The 19,077-nt window shown below is 38.5% G+C and overlaps 2 protein-coding genes and 1 pseudogene across 2 annotated transcripts in view; 1 reads left to right on the plus strand and 2 right to left on the minus strand.

Annotated features, from left to right (window-relative positions):
* Nucleotides 1-8: 8 nt before the first annotated feature.
* Nucleotides 9-2,890, minus strand: LOC146468735 (tetratricopeptide repeat protein 28-like). Its single transcript, XM_085124209.1, has 2 exons — nt 909-2,890; nt 9-119 (listed from the first exon to the last, which is right to left on the minus strand). Exons 1-2 carry the CDS (start codon nt 2,888-2,890, stop codon nt 110-112), a joined length of 1,992 nt encoding a protein of 663 aa, XP_084980335.1. The 3' UTR covers nt 9-109.
* A 4-nt stretch (nt 2,891-2,894) lies between these two features.
* Nucleotides 2,895-19,077, minus strand: part of LOC146468736 (uncharacterized) — a 78,206-nt gene continuing 62,023 nt past the window's right edge. Inside the window, exons 11-24 of the mRNA XM_085124210.1 lie at nt 17,898-17,990; nt 15,729-15,824; nt 15,318-15,413; nt 15,088-15,183; nt 14,459-14,554; nt 13,950-14,066; nt 13,567-13,662; nt 12,710-12,805; nt 11,341-11,502; nt 10,990-11,067; nt 10,000-10,067; nt 8,768-8,818; nt 4,159-4,966; nt 2,895-2,926 (exon numbers count right to left, since the gene is read on the minus strand). Coding sequence (XP_084980336.1) covers nt 2,895-2,926; nt 4,159-4,966; nt 8,768-8,818; nt 10,000-10,067; nt 10,990-11,067; nt 11,341-11,502; nt 12,710-12,805; nt 13,567-13,662; nt 13,950-14,066; nt 14,459-14,554; nt 15,088-15,183; nt 15,318-15,413; nt 15,729-15,824; nt 17,898-17,990 — 1,985 coding nt within the window. The remainder of the gene's footprint in view (nt 2,927-4,158; nt 4,967-8,767; nt 8,819-9,999; nt 10,068-10,989; nt 11,068-11,340; nt 11,503-12,709; nt 12,806-13,566; nt 13,663-13,949; nt 14,067-14,458; nt 14,555-15,087; nt 15,184-15,317; nt 15,414-15,728; nt 15,825-17,897; nt 17,991-19,077) is intronic.
* LOC146468737 (uncharacterized) lies at nt 6,432-8,481 on the plus strand (annotated as a pseudogene).

The raw sequence follows: 19,077 nt of genomic DNA on the forward strand, positions 1-19,077 counted from the left end.
ACTCGGACTGCAGTAATTAACACTGTTTTATTCCCTTGTATGACAGATAACGGAAGAAGAGTTCACATTACTGCAACTTACCATCGTCGAAAGTTCTTTCTCAGTTATCTTAAACATTACTGAAACAAGAAAGAAAATAGCACGTGTATGACCATCCATTCACAACAACAAAAACACCTTTCAATGAAGGCAACCTTTAGAAAGCAACAAGGACACCACACCGGCTTCGAATTCGATTTCGGGGTATTGTCAGAATCTTACGAATGCTCACAACACTGAATAATAACAAGGTAACAGCCACGGAGAGCTGCTTTTCCCTTCTCACGACACACACACGTGCCACAAGTGGCCCTGTTATACGGATCTACTTCTCCATATGCATTGCCGAAAATGATTTTGCAATCCTCAACCAACAGCTCCCACAACGAGTTTATGGAGATGTAGTTAAAAACGTCACTTGTGGCCACCACTTGCAAGGACAATGTAACGCAGTGGCTTTCGTATTCCGCTCATGACCTGGGCCTACCACTGCCCTGGTAAAGGGATCGTGACTTAGGAGGGGGACAAATATTTGGTTTTATTAACAGAGCTGAAGACGTTAAATTTGGTCACCATAAAGTGAGATATGAGTGCTGAAGTTTCGAATGTTAGCCCTTCGCTCGAAATGTCAGCACTCGAATCTTTTTACCGTGACAAAATTACCTATTTACTCGGTTGATAAAACCAGGCTTCAAAACTTTAGAATTCGCAGACGAAACTTAAAGATGTACCCATTTACGCGAATGAAAGCCGCTCAGCTTTACGCTTCGAATTTGGGGACCTAGGCTGATAGGGTTGAGAGGTTTTCAAATCCTTTCAATTAATAAATATTAAACGGTGACTTTTACAATTAAGCCCAAACAACTTACCTCAAGTGGCCAAAATTTAATGTTACGTCATCACCGATCAGTACAAACGGAGCCCAGTATTTAATGTCACTGAAGTTGTCAGATTCCCGCATTTGTTTCATTGTCTGGTGGAGAGCCTTACTGGCACGTTGTCCTTCCGCCAAATGCTCGTAGAAGTATCTCATAAACAGCAGAGTGGCTTCGTCACTAATGGCCCACAGTGATGCAAGCACAGAACGAGCACCGGCACCCAAAAAAGCACGCGCAAGACCCACCACACCCTCGGCCTTAATATTCCCTCGGCCGCTATGGCAGCAGCTTAAGACAACCAATCTTGCTCGCAGTTTGGCCTTTAACACATCAGCCATAGTCAAAAAGTAATCTTCCTGTTTGAGGTCTTCCTTGGCCACCGTTGGATTAGGAGACAAGAAAATTTCCCCAGTTTCCGCACGGCCATGGGATGCAATGTGTACCAAGGCCACTGAGTTTAGCCTGCTCAACACTTCAGCTTTTGTTGCCTCTTTTCCAGTCAGAGGTTTGATTTTCAGAATAGCACCAATCATTTCCACCTCCTTTTTGGCAGCTGGAAGCTCCCGGATTCTACGTCCTTTGTAAAGGATATCTTCCATCCATGGATCACCAACAAGCAGTGCACCAGACGTACTGTGGTACCCCTCAGGGCACTCTGTCATTAGCTTCAAACTTGTCAGTGTAGGAACCAGTCGAATTGTGAGCGCTTCAGACAAGTACCTAGAATGTTGGTCCAGAAGTGCAGCATAGGGAACCAAAAATAGTGGACCATCAGGAACAATGATAACTTCATCGCTTTGTAGCAGATGTGAAATCGGTCCCAGGACCACATCGGACAACGCCTTTAAAGCATCGCCTTCGCCTTCTGCAGATGCTTTTGATTTTTCATCGCGATTTCGATAAAGAACCTCTTCAGATTCTTCATCTGCTGGGCCATCCAAGGAGCGATTCTCACACATGACTTCTTGAAAGACTCCAATCTGTTTGTATGTTTTGTGAGTCAGAGACTCCAAACTATCACTGATTTTCTTTCCTTCGAACTGGCAAAGGCCTCCTTTTTGCAGCACCCAGAAGAAGAGGAAACTGGGGGCTTCAGCAAAAAATATCGTTTGCGATGGAAGGTGGCTTGGAATGGAGGAGATTATACTCGTCTTCTCAGCAGACACTGGATGAACCGATTTTACGCCGTACTGTGATTCCATAAGATCCATCAGGGCCTGTGCACGTCCACGCTCAGCTGTAAAAAGCGCCTCCATTGTCTTGTTCTGTAGTAACTGAAAAATCCATAACTTACTGTAAATAGCCCTATGTTTGTTCCGGAAGTCGATTTTCCATCTGTCATTCGATTGAAGAAGACCCCTAAGTTCATCAAATAATCGTACACTACATTTATAAAAATCCTCAGCTGTACAAAAATCGTCGAGAGACTGATGATCATTACCAAGGGACGCATATGCCGTTGCTTCGAGCATTTTGTCTCCAGTTTCTTTAGCGATACTAAGAGCTTTCTGATGGTTCTCGACAGCTGTTTTGAAATCTCTACGCCGGGAATAAACATCTCCAATGCTCTGATAAGCTCTTCCTTCTGAATCCTTGCTACCAACTTCTTTAACGATCCTGAGACCTTGCTGATAGAACTCCAAACTTGCCTTAAAGTTACCAAGAGATAAATAAACAGAACCGAGACCCCGATGTAGACGTCCCTCTAACAACTTGTTTCCAACTTCTTTGGCGATATTAAGAGCTTGCTGAAAACACTTGTCAGCTTTCTCATAATCCCTTTCAGAGAGGTAATCACTACCAAGCGCACCGTATACAGTTCCTTCTGAATCTTTGTTCCCAACTTCTTTCATGATACTAAGAGCTTGCTGATGGAACTTGATAGCTGTCTTGAAATCACCAAGAGAGTCGTAAGCATTACCGAGGTTCCCATAGACGTGTCCTTCCGAACCTTTGTTCCCAACTTCTTTCATGATACTAAGAGCTTGCTGATGGAACTTGATAGCGGTCTTGAAATCACCAAGAGAGTCGTAAGCAATACCGAGGTTCATATATACGCTTCCTTCTGAATATTTGTTCCCAACTTCTTTCACGATACTAAGAGCTTGCTGATGGAACTTGATAGCTGTCTTGAAATCACCAAGAGCGTGGTAAGCAATACCGAGGTTAATATATACGCTTCCTTCTGAATCTTTGTTCCCAACTTCTTTCACGATACTAAGAGCTTGCTGATGGAACTTGATAGCCGTCTTGAAATCACCAAGAGAGTAGTAATCATTACCGAGGTTTGTATATACGCCTCCTTCTGAATCTTTGTTCCCAACTTCTTTCATGATACTAAGAGCTTGCTGATTGAACTTGATAGCTGTCTTGAAATCACTAAGAGAGTGGTAAGCATTACCGAGCTTTATATATACGCTTCCTTCTGAATCTTTGTTCCCAACTTCTTTCATGATACTAAGAGCTTGCTGGTGGAACTTGATAGCTGTCTTGAAATCACTAAGAGAGTGGTACGCATTACCGAGCTTTATATATACGCTTCCTTCTGAATCTTTGTTCCCAACTTCTTTCATGATACTAAGAGCTTGCTGATGGAACTTGATAGCGGTCTTGAAATCACCAAGAGAGTGGTAAGCATTACCAAGGTTCATATATACGCTTCCTTCTGAATCTTTGTTCCCAACTTCTTTCATGATACTAAGAGCTTGCTGATGGAACTTGATAGCCGTCTTGAAATCACCAAGAGAATGGTAAGCATTACCGAGGTTCATATATACGCTTCCTTCTGAATCTTTGTTCCCAACTTCTTTCACGATACTAAGAGCTTGCTGATGGAACTTGATAGCCGTCTTGAAATCACTAAGAGAGTGGTAATCATTACCGAGGTTTGTATATACGCGTCCTTCTGAATCTTTGTTTCCAACTTCTTTCATAATACTAAGAGCTTGCTGATGGAACTTGATAGCCGTCTTGAAATCACTAAGAGAGTGGTAAGCATTACCGAGGTTTGTATATACGCGTCCTTCTGAATCTTTGTTTCCAACTTCTTTCATGATACTAAGAGCTTGCTGATGGAACTTGATAGCCATCTTGAAATCACCAAGAGAGTGGTAAGCATTACCGAGCTCTATATATACGCTTCCTTCTGAATCTTTGTTCCCAACTTCTTTCATGATACTAAGAGCTTGCTGATGGAACTTGATAGCTGTCTTGAAATCACCAAGAGAGTCGTAAGCATTACCGAGGTTCCCATAGATGCGTCCTTCTAAATCTTTGTTCCCAACTTCTTTCATGATGCTAAGAGCTTGCCGATGGAACTTGATAGCGGTCTTGAAATCACTAAGAGAGTGGTAAGCAATACCGAGGTTCGTATATACGCGTCCTTCTGAATCTTTGTTCCCAACTTCTTTCACGATACTAAGAGCTTGCTGATGGAACTTGATAGCTGTCTTGAAATCACCAAGAGAGTGGTAAGCATTACCGAAGTTTATATATACCCTTCCTTCTGAATCTTTGTTCCCAACTTCTTTCATGATACTAAGAGCTTGCTGATGGAACTTGATAGCTGTTTTGAAATCACCAAAAGAGTGGTAAGCATTACCGAGGTTTGTATATACGCTTCCTTCTGAATCTTTGTTCCCAACTTCTCTCACGATACTAAGAGCTTGCTGATGGAACTTGATAGCGGTCTTGAAATCACCAAGAGAGTGGTAATCACTACCGAGGTTTGTATATACGCTTCCTTCTAAATCTTTGTTCCCAACTTCTTTCATGATACTAAGAGCTTGCTGATTGAACTTGATAGCTGTCTTGAAATCACCAAGAGAGCCGTAAGCATTACCGAGGTTCCCATAAACTCTTCCTTCTAAATCTTTGTTTCCCAATTCTTTACTGATTATAAGAGCTTGTTGATAAAACTCGATAGCCTTCCTGAATTCACTGAGGCGATGGTAAGCAATACCACGATTCATGTATGACGTTCCTTCCGAATCTTTGCTTTCAAATTCTTTGGTGATACTACGGGCTTGCTTTTGGTACTTGAAAGCGATCTGCAAATTACGAAGAGAGTGGTAATAATAACTAAGGTTCACATACGCCTTTTCTTCTATTTGTAACTATTTGCTTCCAATAGATTGATTCTTTGTCGCATGTTCTTGACGTGATGTGTATCGTATTTTTCGTAATTCCCAATATAAGACGTCATGTAGCGTTTCTAATTTTGGTTGTAAAATGCACAGGGGAATGGTTCATCGATGTCATGCAAGGAAATAACAATGGAATTTAGTGAGGTTGAATACTTTGGCACTGAGTATTACGAGATATATTGCAGCTAGTTGAAGACACAAACTGTATCGGCTGGATGAAATACCTAAATAAATCACAATCAAAGTTCACTATTAAACGAGAACAGCAACGGGATTTTATGTAGATGTTTCATAATTTGGCACCCGGTAGATTGCAGCCAGAACCCGCCGTGCGCACAGTCCCAGTGTCGGCGGATCCATTGGAGGGTTTTATGACTTGTTTGACACTTAAATTCTTGCATCGACAGCAGAGCATATCACTATTCAATTGCTTGATTTTAAAAATCATTTTTCGGTCCATTAAACTAAATTCCAAGAATATTCAAAAAAGGATTTTTTTTTTTTTTTGGGGGGGGGGGGGGGGGAAGGGGAGAGGGTGTACCCTCTTGTGGTCTGCTCACGTCTGCTCCCAAAGCACTATATTCCTTCATATCGTTCACATGTGACAGGGAGACTACAATCAAGGCACAAGGCTTTTTGGCAAGTCTGAAGACCTTCGGATTCATTTTCACCTTTTTAGTTACAAAAAAATAGCCTTGAAACACTTCAACCCATTGCAGCCAAGTTTCAACAGAAAGACCAGGGTGTCTTCCAAGCTTATTCTATGATTGACGACACTATTAAAGCAGTTCACAGGGTGAGGTCAAACAGAAGAGACATGCCATGAATAGTTTGAAGACTCCTCTAGACTGGCTGACAAGATTGGTGATGGTTTAAAACTTATTAAAAGCAATAAATAAGAACCAAATGATGTAAAATTGTAAAAGTCATGAGATGAGAATAATTGGGCAGCCAAAGTCTTGTTTCTATGACAACAGCAAGCCACGTAAACAAACAATTATTGTATAAAGTTGTTACCAAATAACTTTTAGGAAAATTCACCAAGTTTGGTGGTGTTTGCTTTTTTTTATTTGGAAAGTTATAAGTATTCAACGCCAGCTTGACGCTGCAGCACGCAGCCCGAATAGGGTTAAGAGTATAAGGTCTAGTCCGAACCGCTAGTACGCTTAACCTTTTTAAATGACATTTATTTTATTGGAAATTATAAATAATGAAACTGTTTTTCTATCCTAACAAACAGGGCCTACCAAGAGTAATATACTGCTTACACTTATTTGCTTTAAAACAGAGAACCTCTATGCTTTAAAATAAAATAAATAACAATACCTTTTGACCAACTTTTTTAAAACGCTTTAAAGCTGAAAAGAGCTGTTGAGAATTGCAACCAAAAATCAGCTTTTTCAATTCGAAGGAAGCCTATACGAACAGGTGGATGGTGTCGCTATGGGTTCGCCTCTGGGACCTCTCATGGCTAACGCATTCATGTGTAACATCGAGAAACAGCTAGAAACCGAAAACAAGATGCCTGCCTTTTACAAACGCTATGTAGATGATACGCTTAGCGCAATTCCTTACTTTGAAACAGCCTCTGAGTTCCTAACGACATTGAACAACAGTCATCCTTCTATGGATTTTACAATGGAGCTTGAGGAAAACGGCAGATTCCCCTTTCTGGGAATGGATATGATCAGGAATGGATGCCGGTTAGAGAAGAAGGTGTACAGGAAACCAACGGACACTGGGCTACTGTTACATTACCACCGCCAATTGAACAGTAGATATAAACAGTCATTGCTGAATATCATGCTCAACCGTGCATTTAAGCTCTAATCTACGTGGAAGCTTTTTCATCAGGAATGTGAACGCTTCAAAGAGATCTTTTCCCGACTGCACTACCCAGACAAACTTGTGATCTCTACCATCCGCCAATTCATTGATTCAAAAGCATCTGAGGATTCACGTACCCAACAGCACGTACCAGAGAAGCAAGAAGCCCCAATTAGAATCGTGCTGCCATTTAAAGATCAGAAATCTGCAAACGCAGTGCGCAGACAACTGGGAGACGTAAGTCGGAAGATCAATGTGGATATCAGCCCGGTGTTCACAAGTCGGAAGATCAAGGATGAAATAAAAGTGACGGAAGACAAGCCACCCCTTGTAAATCAACAATGCGCTGTGTATCATTTTCAGTGTAGCCTGTGCGATGCAGGCTATGTCGGCTACACGTGCCGACACCTTCACCAGCGAATTGAGGAGCATAAGGGATCGACAATCGGAAACCACCTGAGGGAGCAGCACAACATGGCCCCAAATGACATTGCACGAAGTTTTAAAATTTTAAGGAGGCTCGAGGCAGTTTTTTTGGACTTAGGGTGGAAGTTTGGAAATTACAATCTCGCATACAAGATAAACTTTAATCTCCTTCATACTACATCATCATTTCAACATATGATCAAAGTTAATTTTCTCATCGATTTCCACGCAACAGCTATTACCATAGCAACGGAAGCGTATAGCCTCTCATTTTAAACATTGTCGATTATCTCGAAATCTAGTCAGACACGACGAAACTTTAGGGATTTAAACTACTTAATCTGGACAACGTGTAGGCGAAATTAGAAAAAATTCTGTAGGAGCGTTTTCAGGTAAATAATGAATCACTTTTTATGGGGTGATTTTGTTTATTCCAGCATTTTTCACCAATATCTCTGGCATAATAAAACCTAACATTTTGTCTTTTCTGTTAAAAGGCTATTGCTCATAGCAAAACATTCTAAATGTATATTGAGCTTCATGGGTGTCTCCGATTTTAAGATATTTATGTTTGAAAACAGTTAAAATAAAGTGCGGATGAATGAAAAAGTTCCTACTTAACATAAATCGAGATATATTTAAAATACCCCGGCAGATTTTTCTGTTAAATTACAAGCGGTTAGAGTAACAATTCTTTTCGATATCTACGCAAGTTTTAGCCTCAAGAACCGAAACCGGTGTTAGATAAGAAGGTTGAATCTTGGTCAAGTTTCAGTTATTATTCGCTTTCTCCGAACAAGAGTTTTATTTTGTTTGTCCCGGAATAAACAAAATCACCCCATAAAAATTGATTCATTATTTACTTGAAAACGCTCTTACAGATTTTTTTTTAATTTCGCCTACACGTTGTCTAGATTGAGTAGTTTAAATCCCTAAAGTTTCGTCATAAAGTGTCTGACTAGATTTCGAGATAATCGACAATGTTTAAAATGAGAGGCTATGCGCTTCCGTTGCTAAAAAAAAAAACAAAAAAACTGCCTCGAGCCTCCTTAAGAAAGTGTCAAAACAAACTCCATTGTCTTATTTTTGAAATGATTTTTATCAAAGAACTGAAACCATCACTAAACAAACAATGCGATTCTATCCGCGCCAAATTATTTGTTTAGACCAGTTTTTAAGGAGCCTCATTATTACTTCATTGTTTCATTGCTTTATGTCCTTTTTAAACTTTATAAATACTTATCATTAACATGTTTTATCACATTTTAGCGTTCATGACATTCTTACCGATTTTTAACTGTTTGTAATATATTTATGTTAAGGTTTTTATTTTTTACTCCCAATTGAAAATGTCTTCGGAGAGGTCGAAACGTCGTGACCTTTTAGCGTGTATTTTTGTCACAAAATCTATTTCTAAGAAACCACTCATTTAAATAAAGTAAATAACAATACCTTTTGAGACCTGCTTCTGAGTTCCAACAGCGTCGCATTTTCTTTGTCAATCTTTTCAAAGTTAAGGTTGTTGCGTTGTAAAGGAAGCAGATAATTCGATGAGACGTTATAATCACAATTTTTAGTTGTACCTGATCGGCTGCTTTTGCCATAATTCATCGGAAAACTTGAACGTTTGAGGGTCTCCCAGATGTCGACCAGTGCGAATCGGCCCTCAGCGCCAGGACGGGATGAAAGGCACCTACGTTTGTAGCATTACAACGAAGCTGGCGGTGAATTTCTTTGGACCTCAGGGTTCTCGAATACAACGATACTCGATTGTTACCTGACATGGTCTTTGAAACGGTTTTTTGCGGTAAAAGTAGGGGTAAAATGGCGTACATTAAAGTGGTTCTCTTGTGTTCTCTTTCAACTACTGCAATCAGATAAGAATAATAAGGCATATACATATATACTAAAACTTTCTTTCACTTATCAAATTGTGTTAATCAGTCACTGCTTGGGGAGGAAGTGAGCTGCACAGCATCCTATGTTTTATACTGTGGCAGTATAAAAACGTAGGAATGCTAATCATGTCATTATTTATTTATTTATTTATTTATTTTTATTTTATTTTTTTTTGCAGGGGGGAGAGGGCAAGGCACGTTTTGTGTGGGGACATACAAGTAATTCAGTACTGTCTTTCATTATCAAAACAACATTATTACATCCGAGAATGTTCATGCTGCACTCAAAAACTCAGTTGGTAGAGCATCGCACCGGTAACGTGGAGGTCACGGGTTCGAATCCTGTTGAAGCCTGAATTTTTTCAGGCTTCCAATTTCCAATTGCATTAATTGGAAAATTCACTGCGATGATCACTTCTCACTTTCATCTACATCCGCAGTTCATATATGAATCATTTCATATACTTTACATCACTCAAAAACTCAGTAAAAATTCATAAGCCCATTGACCAATCAAACTCATCGACAAAACATCACGTGCAGTGGTTTTAAAACCCAATAAAACCACCTCCTTATTAGTATGTAGTGTTTAATATTTTTCTGGTATGCTACTCTCCAACGTTCACAAAAGCATAATTGTTAATTATGAACTCTCCTGACACACGCTTTTCCAGGAATGTTTTTGAAGCCGTTCAAAAACCCGCAGCACGTATTTTATAGGGTCTAAAACCCGATAAAACACTGCTGCTTGTGTTTTAAACATTACATAAAAGAACCAAAGGATACTGCTAATCCTTGATCACACCACGTGATCGCTTCTTCAAACAGATTCAGCTCCAGATAAGCACTTGCTCCTAAAAAACATATATGATAACTTGATTTATTTTTAAGTCAAGTTAGTCTACTTCAAAATTTAGTTTCTATGTTTCCGTACGTGTATCATGATCATGACAGAAGAGGATGATGAAAAAGGATCCCCATTTTGCAATACAGCTAGGGTGCGTTCGATTGACCCTATTCCAGAATAGGAATACATACAATAATTTCAATCAATTCCTCAAGAGGTTTCTGGAGTTACTAAAATACAAAATGGCTCTTAAATTATCATGTGTCAGCGAAAGTTTGCAGAAATATCTTCCCAAATTTACTTAAAAGAGAATTCTAACAGCTATTTCGCTTATTCTTATTCTGGAATACGGTCAATCGAACGCAACCTTAAACACCACTTTATGATCAGCCGCTTAGTCTTTGCAATAAGAGGATAAGTTTTTAAATGATGAAACCCGCGCTTAATATGGACACAGAGGCGACTCGAACACTTCATACAATAAATAAGTTAATTGTAGTCATGGGGTTTATGCCATGCGCAATGTCAGACATCTGCACGACGTGTGATAAAAGTAGGGAGGTTCAAAGAAAATAATATGTTTCTGTTCAATCATTGACTAGCGATGTCCAGTAATACGCTGTTCAGTCTTTCAGTTGAAACATATAAAATCGCATCTATACAAGGCAGCATCTTTAACAATAATACATCGTGTAATACACACTGATACAGAAAAACAGTTCTAAAAAACGGATGGATATTGTATAAATTCGAGGCTCGTTGGCCTACCTGGTGTAAAAGAGTCATGATCTATATATTAAGTTATATTTTACAAAACATTGTAAGTGGCCGTCACTTTAAAGATTGTATGGTCGACATCGTGGCGGAACATTTGTGCAGTTAACTTGTTACTTTCTTTTTCTTTTGTTTAGAATTTTAAGACATCTTACCTCTAATGATTGCCTTGACATAAGATGGTTGTAATTCAGTAGCAACTTTCGCATCACTTAGTGAATCCCGATAACGCCCTAAAAATTATTAATAGATAAATAAATTTATTTACGCTCAGGCTGAAGCAGCTGGCCAGACCTCTGCGTTCTCTGAGACGCGAGGAAAGCTAGTTGACGCAGGACGTAGTAAAACCGGCTAAAATCGGCGCGAAAAATGTTTTTGAGAACGAGCGAAAGAGCGTCTGGAAACGAATTCAGGTACGGTCCAATTTATTTTCACAACTCAGTTGTGCTAATAAAGTAACTAAATAAATGCTGAATGAATAAATAAATTGAAATAAAATATCTCACCTAAACGAAAGTGCGCTGCCGCCCTGTTACAATACAGTTTGGCTTTCAGTTCTTCATCCTTGAAGTTCACTTTAATTCCTTCCGTGTAAAAGTTGAGGGCGTTACGGAAATTCCTCTTCCCGTATTCATCATTACCTTCATTCTTATAAACCTCTGCTATTGCTAGAATGAAGAAAATTAAAACATAGTTTTAAAAGGCAATGGTTAAGCCCGTATGCAGCCCGTCAAACTACTTTATTTTAGTGTTGTATATTTTGTGAGCATTTTTGGCGTTGACCCTGCACAAACCACAATAGATTTTGAAATGTTTTGGAGCACATCACCAATAGTAAGATATTCAACTGTAGTATGAAAGTTAAAAGAAAGGATTTTGCACTGTCGCGGCCCTTCCAACATAAATTGCAACACCACTGTTAACATGGTAAGGTTTCATAACCAGTCCCTCAATAGCCCAATTTTGATACATCGAAATTGGGCTATTAACTATGATGAAAAGATCTTTGACACCGGCTTGGGAGTACTGTGTTTGTCACGCTGTGTGTGGTTTTGTCATGTTGTTTTAAGCCGTTGTGTTTTGTTGTCGCTTGCTCGTTGGTGTACTTTGTTGAGTGCTTTTTTGTTCGTTATTAAGTTGAGTGATTTGTCATGGCGAATTGTGTGTACACATACCCTATACTATTTTTCAGCATACATATTTTAAAGGGGCAGTATCACCTATGTGTGATGTTACTTTGAATGGCCAAAAAACACATTTGCATCGACAGAATCATTAAAATAACGGTTCAGTTTTGTTAACTGTTACCACACTACTACACAGAAACTAGTGTTAGTTATCATTGGCCGCTAATGGCCAAGATTGAAATGGATTGAAACTTGAAAAAATTGGCCAATTTTTTCAAGTTCTTCCAGCGTATTTGGAGAAATAAACTGATTCTTGTTTGTTCTTCTCAGGAGAAATCATGTTCATGTTTTATTCTCGGAGCTCTAAGAGCAATTTGATGTTAGAGAAAAGGTACCTTGTCACATATTTGAGCACTTTGGACCAAAACAAGAGAAATTTCCGTGACAGTGACCCTGCAGTAACCTGAACAACGGTCAACTTTTATTTGAGCCTTAAATTGTATAACTTAATGTAAAGAGACGATACTAATAATGAGGAGGTAAGGGGCCTATATTGGGGGGGGGGGGAGGAGGGTGGTGTTGAAAATAACAACACTATAGGATAAAAGAGGACGGGGAGGGTGTTAATAAGCAACGAAAAGGAGGCCTTTACTACACTATTTTCTATTGCCTATCATCCATGGACTCAACGTTCTTGCAACATTTAATGTTAGTGATAATCGGGCAAGCAAATGACGCGACTCTTTACCTCTCAAAGTGTCATCATCAAAATCCAAAGTATCCTCACCAACTGGTGTGACGTCACTTCCAGGTTTGGCTTCGACTTCACTGCTTGCCATGGATGCTGGGAAAACGAATACTTTAAGGTTTAGCTTAAATAATCAGCGATACATGGACTTATTGTCAACTGTAAGTTAGATACTGGACAAGGACAAAGACAAACATTCCAGTATTGAGAAGAACTGTTAAATTTCACTGCAGTGTCCACTCAAACCTTGTCATTACGAATAGCATTGCATGTTATACAGAAATATCCAAGTAGAATTACGAATTATCACTAACTATGAGTACACGCTTTACATCCCATAATGAATCAGTACATAAAGAAATAAAGAAACACCAAAACACAAACCATTAAGAAACAAACACACAAGCAAACAACAACAACAAACAAAACAAAAATCCAGAGAAAGTTTCTAGCTAATCTGGCGGCTTTTCACTTAGGGGAGGAGAAGGATCGGTTTACAGTTAACAGGCGTTGGCTATTTCTTAATCCATGGACTTAACTCAGTTCTCTTACAGCTGTGAAGATTAAAATTGAACAGTTTTCCAGTCTAACGACGAATTTTGGTAAGACAAAAACATGAATCCACACCTTTCAAAGTGTCATCATCAAAATTCAAAGTCTCATTAAAAGTTAACGTAACGTCACTTTAAGGCTTGGCTTTGTTTTTACTGTTTGCTATGGATGCTGGGAAATTCAATCGAATATTTATCCAGTACTCTAAGATTAAAACTCAGTTCTCTATCAACTGTGAAAATTAACATAGAACAGTTTTCCAGTCTAAAAACGACTTCTGGTAAGAGAAAAACATAAATCCTCACCTTTCAAAGTGTCATCATCAGACTTGCAAGTCTCCTCACCAGCTGGTTTGACAACATTTTCAGTTTTGGCTTTGTTTTCAGTGCTTGTCATGGATGCTGGAAGATCAAATATTTAAATTTAATCAGTATACTCAGCTTATAAGTGTAACTGTAAAATTTATATAGCGCAACTTTCCATATAATATGATCAAGTGCGCTTTTCAGATGAAAAGGGAGTAGAAAATATATATAAAATCGCAGACAACAATAATAATAAAAACTTAAGATAAATAAAATTAAAAACTCTACTCCATCAAATATATGCTATGTTAAAGTGATATGTCTATAAAAGCTTCTTAACGTAGAGCAGAACGGTTTTCCAGTCTTAAAACGACTTCTGCTACGATAATAGCATGAATCCTCAACTTTCGAAGTGTCATCATCAAAATCCAAAGTCTCCTCACCAGCAGGTGTGACGTCACTTTCAGGTATGGCTTCGCTTTCATTGCTTGCTAGAGATGCTGCGATATGATATCGAATACTTAATCAGTACTGAAGCGGCGGCAGCGGCTGATCAAAACCTGTTACTGGATTTGTTTTACCCATTGACTGAGAGCTTGAAGCCTCAATGTTTGCGTGGACGTTAAATGAACAAGTGTTAGAAATAAATAAAAAGAAAACAGAAAATGATAAAACATTTCAAGATCAATCAAACAAACAAACATGCAAATAAAAACAGCAACAAACAAACAACACCGAAAACCGGAAAGAGTTTGTAACTAGTTCTGGCGGATCTATGGAGGAGTTTGCTGTATCCATGGATTGAACTCACTTCTCTTTCACCCGTGAAGATTAACATTGAACAGTTTTCCAGTCCAACGACTTCTGGTAAGAGAATAACATGAATCCTCACCTTTCAAAGTGTCATCATCAAATTCCAAAGTATCCTTTTTAACTGCGGTGACGTCACTTCCAGGTTTGGCTTTGACTATGCTGCTTGCCATGGATGCTGGGAAAACGAATACTTTTAGGATTAGCTTAAATAATCAGCGACACATAGACTTATTGTCAACTGTAAGTTCGATACTGGACAAAGATAAACATTTTAGTATTGAGAAGAACTGTAAATGTCACTGCAGTGTCCACTCAAACCATGTCATTACGAACAGCATTTCATCTTATACAGCAAAATCTAAGTAGAATTACGAATAATCACTAACTATGAGTACACACTTTTCATCTCATAATAAATAAGTAAATAAAGAGAAAAAAAGGAGAAACCAACAAACAAACCATTAAAAAACAAACACACAAGCAAACAGCAACAACAACAAACAAACAAAACAAAAATCCAGAGAAAGTTTTTAGCCAATGCGGCGGCACTACACTTGGGGGAGGAGAGGGTAGGGTTACAGTTAAGAGACGTTTTCTCTTTCTTCATCCATGCCCTTAACTCAGTTCTCTTGCAACTGTGAAGATTAACATTGAAAAGTTTTCCAGTGCAACAACGAATTCTGGTAAGAGGATAACATGAATCCTCACCTTTTGAAGTGTTGTCATCAAAATTCAAAGTATCTTCACGAACTGGTTTGTCGTCACTTCCAGGTTTGGCTTTCTTTTTACTGTTTGCTATGGATGCTGGGAAATGCAATCAAATATTTAATCAGGAATCTAAGATTTAAACTCAGTTCTCTTTCAACTGTGAAGATTAACTTAGAACAGTTTTCGAAACTAAAAGCGACTTCCGGTAATAGAAAAACATGAATCCTCACCTTTCAAAGTGTCATCATCACATTTGCAAGTCTCCTCACCAGCTGGTTTGACGACATTTTCAGTTTTGGCTTTGTTTTCAGAGCTTGTTATGGATGCTGGAAGATCAAATATTTAAATTTAATCAATATACTCAGCTTATAAGTGTAACTGTAAAATTTATAAAGCGCAACTTTCCATATAATATGATCAAGTGCGCTTTTCATATGCAAAGGGAAATAGAAAATATATATAAAATCGCAGACAACAATAATTATAAAAACTTAAGATAAATGAAATTAAAAAACTGTACTCCATCAAATATATGCTACGTTAAATGCGTGTGTCTATACATAAAAGCTTCTTAACGTAAAGCAGAACGGTTTTCTAGTCTTAAAACGACTTCTGGTAAGAGAAAAAACATGAATCCTCACCTTTCAAAGTGTCATCATAAAAATCCATTGTCTCCTTACCAGCAGGTGTGACGTCACTTTCAGGTATGGCTTCGCTTTCACTGCCTGCCATGGATGCTGGGAAATCAAATGTTTAATCAGTATACTAAGTTTATAAAATGTAACTATAACTTAGATGCTGAACTATGACTGAACACACACTGTAACAGTAAAGTAAACTTTTTTAAACCGAAAATTAAATTTTTCAGTTTGTATACAGCCAATCCTTTCTGCTAGCAGTTATGAATTTGCTTTCACGGGCAACAGTTTCGAACTGTAATGAAAATTTATTTCTTGGCAGGATATAAAAAGACTAAAAGGTTTTTTCAGCTTATCACGCTGCACAACGCGTGAAGAAAGGGCTCAAGGGTCATGCCTCGGACCACTTCTGTTCTCTGCTTATGCGAGCAAGCTGTTCCAGGTTATCAAGATGCATTTGCCTAATGCGCATGCGTACGCTGACGACACTGAGCTTTATTTGTCGCTCAAGCCAGAAAGTTCACTGGGTGAGACGGAAGCAAGAGGTGCTATGAAAAGATGTATCAGGACCGAAAGGGCTCGGCTGATTGTTGATAAATTAAAGCTGAATAAAGATAAGTCTGAATTCATGCTCATTGGAACTCGCCAGCAACTTAGCAAAGTTAGAACTGACAGCCTTATGGTTGGTGACACGCGAGTATAATCAGTCAGTTAAGCTAGGAATTTGGGTGTCTGGTTCGATTCTAATCTCCAGTTTCGCAGCCATATAAACAATACATGTTCATCAGCTTTCTTTTCGCTATATAACATAAGGCGCATAAGAAAATATCTGCTTTTTGAAGCTGCAAAGTCATTAGTGCAAGCTTTTGTTATAAGCAAAATTGACTACTGTAATGCAATATTATATGGTTTGCCTGCTGTACATGTTAATAGGTTACAACGTCTTCAAAACTCACCGCGTTATTCGCACATTACACCTATGATGATTAATCTCCATTGTTTGCCAGTAAAATTTAGGATCATTTTAAAGGTAAATTTGGTGACTTTTAAAGCTCTCCATGGCCTAGCGCCAGCATATCTTAGTGAAATTATGTCATCCAACACTGATTCAAAGGCAATTCTAATTATAATTTCAGATCAAATGTTAGTAATTTATCCACGAAATTACAAAGTCCAAATATTTTGCTTTCGTGAGTTTTTTTATTATTATTTTTGGTCATATGATGCGCCAGTTAGAACTAATGTCACTTCAGCTATACATGGAAAACGAAATTTTAATGTATACATAGTTCATGAAACAATACATGTTGTTTGCTGTGCTTATATCCAGTGAAAATGTTTTCCATAAAATTTTGATGCCTATTTACCCTTCACTTGTACAGTGAAACGTAAAGCAAAGTGTCTAGAGTGAATTCGACAATTACATTAGGTTCCACATTTTCTTAAATTATCACACGGAAATTAACTCCAGTTTTACTCAATGTATTAATAATAGTATAGCACATTAATATCTGCACGAGTTTGGCCATTTAAATAAAGATTGCCTTTTGCCATCGGCTAATTCACTTTTTTTCTTGGTTGGGGGGGGGGGGGGGGGGAAATGTCAAAAAAAGGTTTCGAATTCATTTCCTGCCTCCTTTTCGCGGGTATTCACTCTATTTTTTTTTGGTTGTTCTTTGTTGTTGTTTTGTTTCCGCTTTAATTGCTAATATGGTCTTGAAATCTGAATCCGCCTTCGCCACGACGGAGTGATGGGCGCTTGTAGCAAAATAGCGGCGGCTGATCGAAACCGGAATCGGATTTCTCATTCATTGAATGAGAGCCCGAAGCCTTATAGCCTGGGAAGCGACAGCCGGAAATTCGTCTGCGTTCACAGCCTAGAAGCCTTAAATGTACGCGTGAACGTTAAATGAATATAAGCTTCAAATAAAAGCAACAGAAACAAGTGATTAAACATTATAAAAACAATCAAACAAACAAACATGCAAATAAAAACAACAACAAACAAACAACACCGATAACCGGAAAGACTTCATAACCAGCCTGGCGGATTTACAGGAGGAGTTTGCTGTATCTTCGCCCATGCGCTTGACTCAGTTCTTTTTCGACTGCGAAGATTATATCGAACAGTTTAACAACGACTTCTATTAAGAGAATAACACGACGCCTCACCTTTATTGTCATCATCAAAATCCAAAGTCTCCTCACTAGCTGGTGTGACGTCACTTTCAGGTATGGCTTTGCTTTCACTGCTTGCCATAGATGCTGCGAGATCAAATATTTAATCAGCATACTCAGTTTATGAAGTGTAACTGTAACTTAGATGCTGAACTATGACTGGACACACACTGTGACAATGAGGTCAACTTTTTAATTTTCAGTGTGTCTGCACCCAAACCTTTCTGCTTGCAATATTACATTAACGTACAACAGTTTCAAAGTATAATGACAATTTATGTCATCATAGCGGACTAAAAACAGGATGCAACGCTGTTTTAGCTTATCATGTTGCACAGTGTGTCAGTCGTCTTTATTGTTTATCAGGGTGCGTGAATAATTTTCATCTACTTCCGTTTAGCGCGAAAAGTGAGGCCACGTCGTCGTCTTCTGTATCATACAGATATTTGATAGTTAACAGCGGTTTCAAGCGCAAACCTCAATGGCAGTAAAACTATCTTTCATCAAGATTTTTCCTGTTTTTATTGTTATTTACACTGTTATATGTTTTCTGGAACATATAACAGTGAAATTGAGCTTTCAAATTAAGATTTCATGAGGAAACTGTTTCTGTCTTTAAGGCCTGGTTTGCGACCTATACACTAGCCTGCAGAACAAGCTTATTTTATGCGCTTACTTATAAAAATGAATGACAACAGATGTCTGTCTTACTGTCTACGCAAGCACAAGAGATTTTTTGCCATATTTCACAAAGGTTTCGTTTTCTATCGGCCAACCGACTAAATATTTCAGAAAACAAAAAAAAAAGAAAGTTTTAAATTCATTGTCTGCTTCCATTTTAGCGAGTGTTCCCGTGTTTTTGTTCTTTGAACACATCTTAATATGACGCTGATATTCAATTTCCGCCATCGTAACGAAGTTTTCCAATACCTTTTGGAATGATGATGGCTTGAAGCCATAAATAAAAAGGCGGAGTGACGGTCATGTTCAAGATGAAGAATAAGTAATAGTTGATAAATAAAGCGTTCAGGGACAAAAGCCAACGTTTCGACAGTTTCTGTCTTCTTCAAGGTACGAAAATACTAGCTTGAAACGTCGGAGCTTCTTTTAACGTTTCAGGGCCTATTTTTCAATTCCTACTTGCCCAGTTGTGGGCGCTTTGCAATTTACACAT

Source organism: Pavona decussata, unplaced genomic scaffold (assembly GCF_977016875.1).
Source record: "Pavona decussata unplaced genomic scaffold, jaPavDecu1.1 SCAFFOLD_130, whole genome shotgun sequence".
NCBI lineage: Eukaryota > Metazoa > Cnidaria > Anthozoa > Scleractinia > Agariciidae > Pavona > Pavona decussata.

Coding starts and splice junctions, on each gene's coding strand:
- LOC146468735 (XM_085124209.1), bottom strand. CDS start 2,890: ATGAAAGAAGTTGGGAACAAAGGTTCGGAAGGACACGTCTATGGGAAC.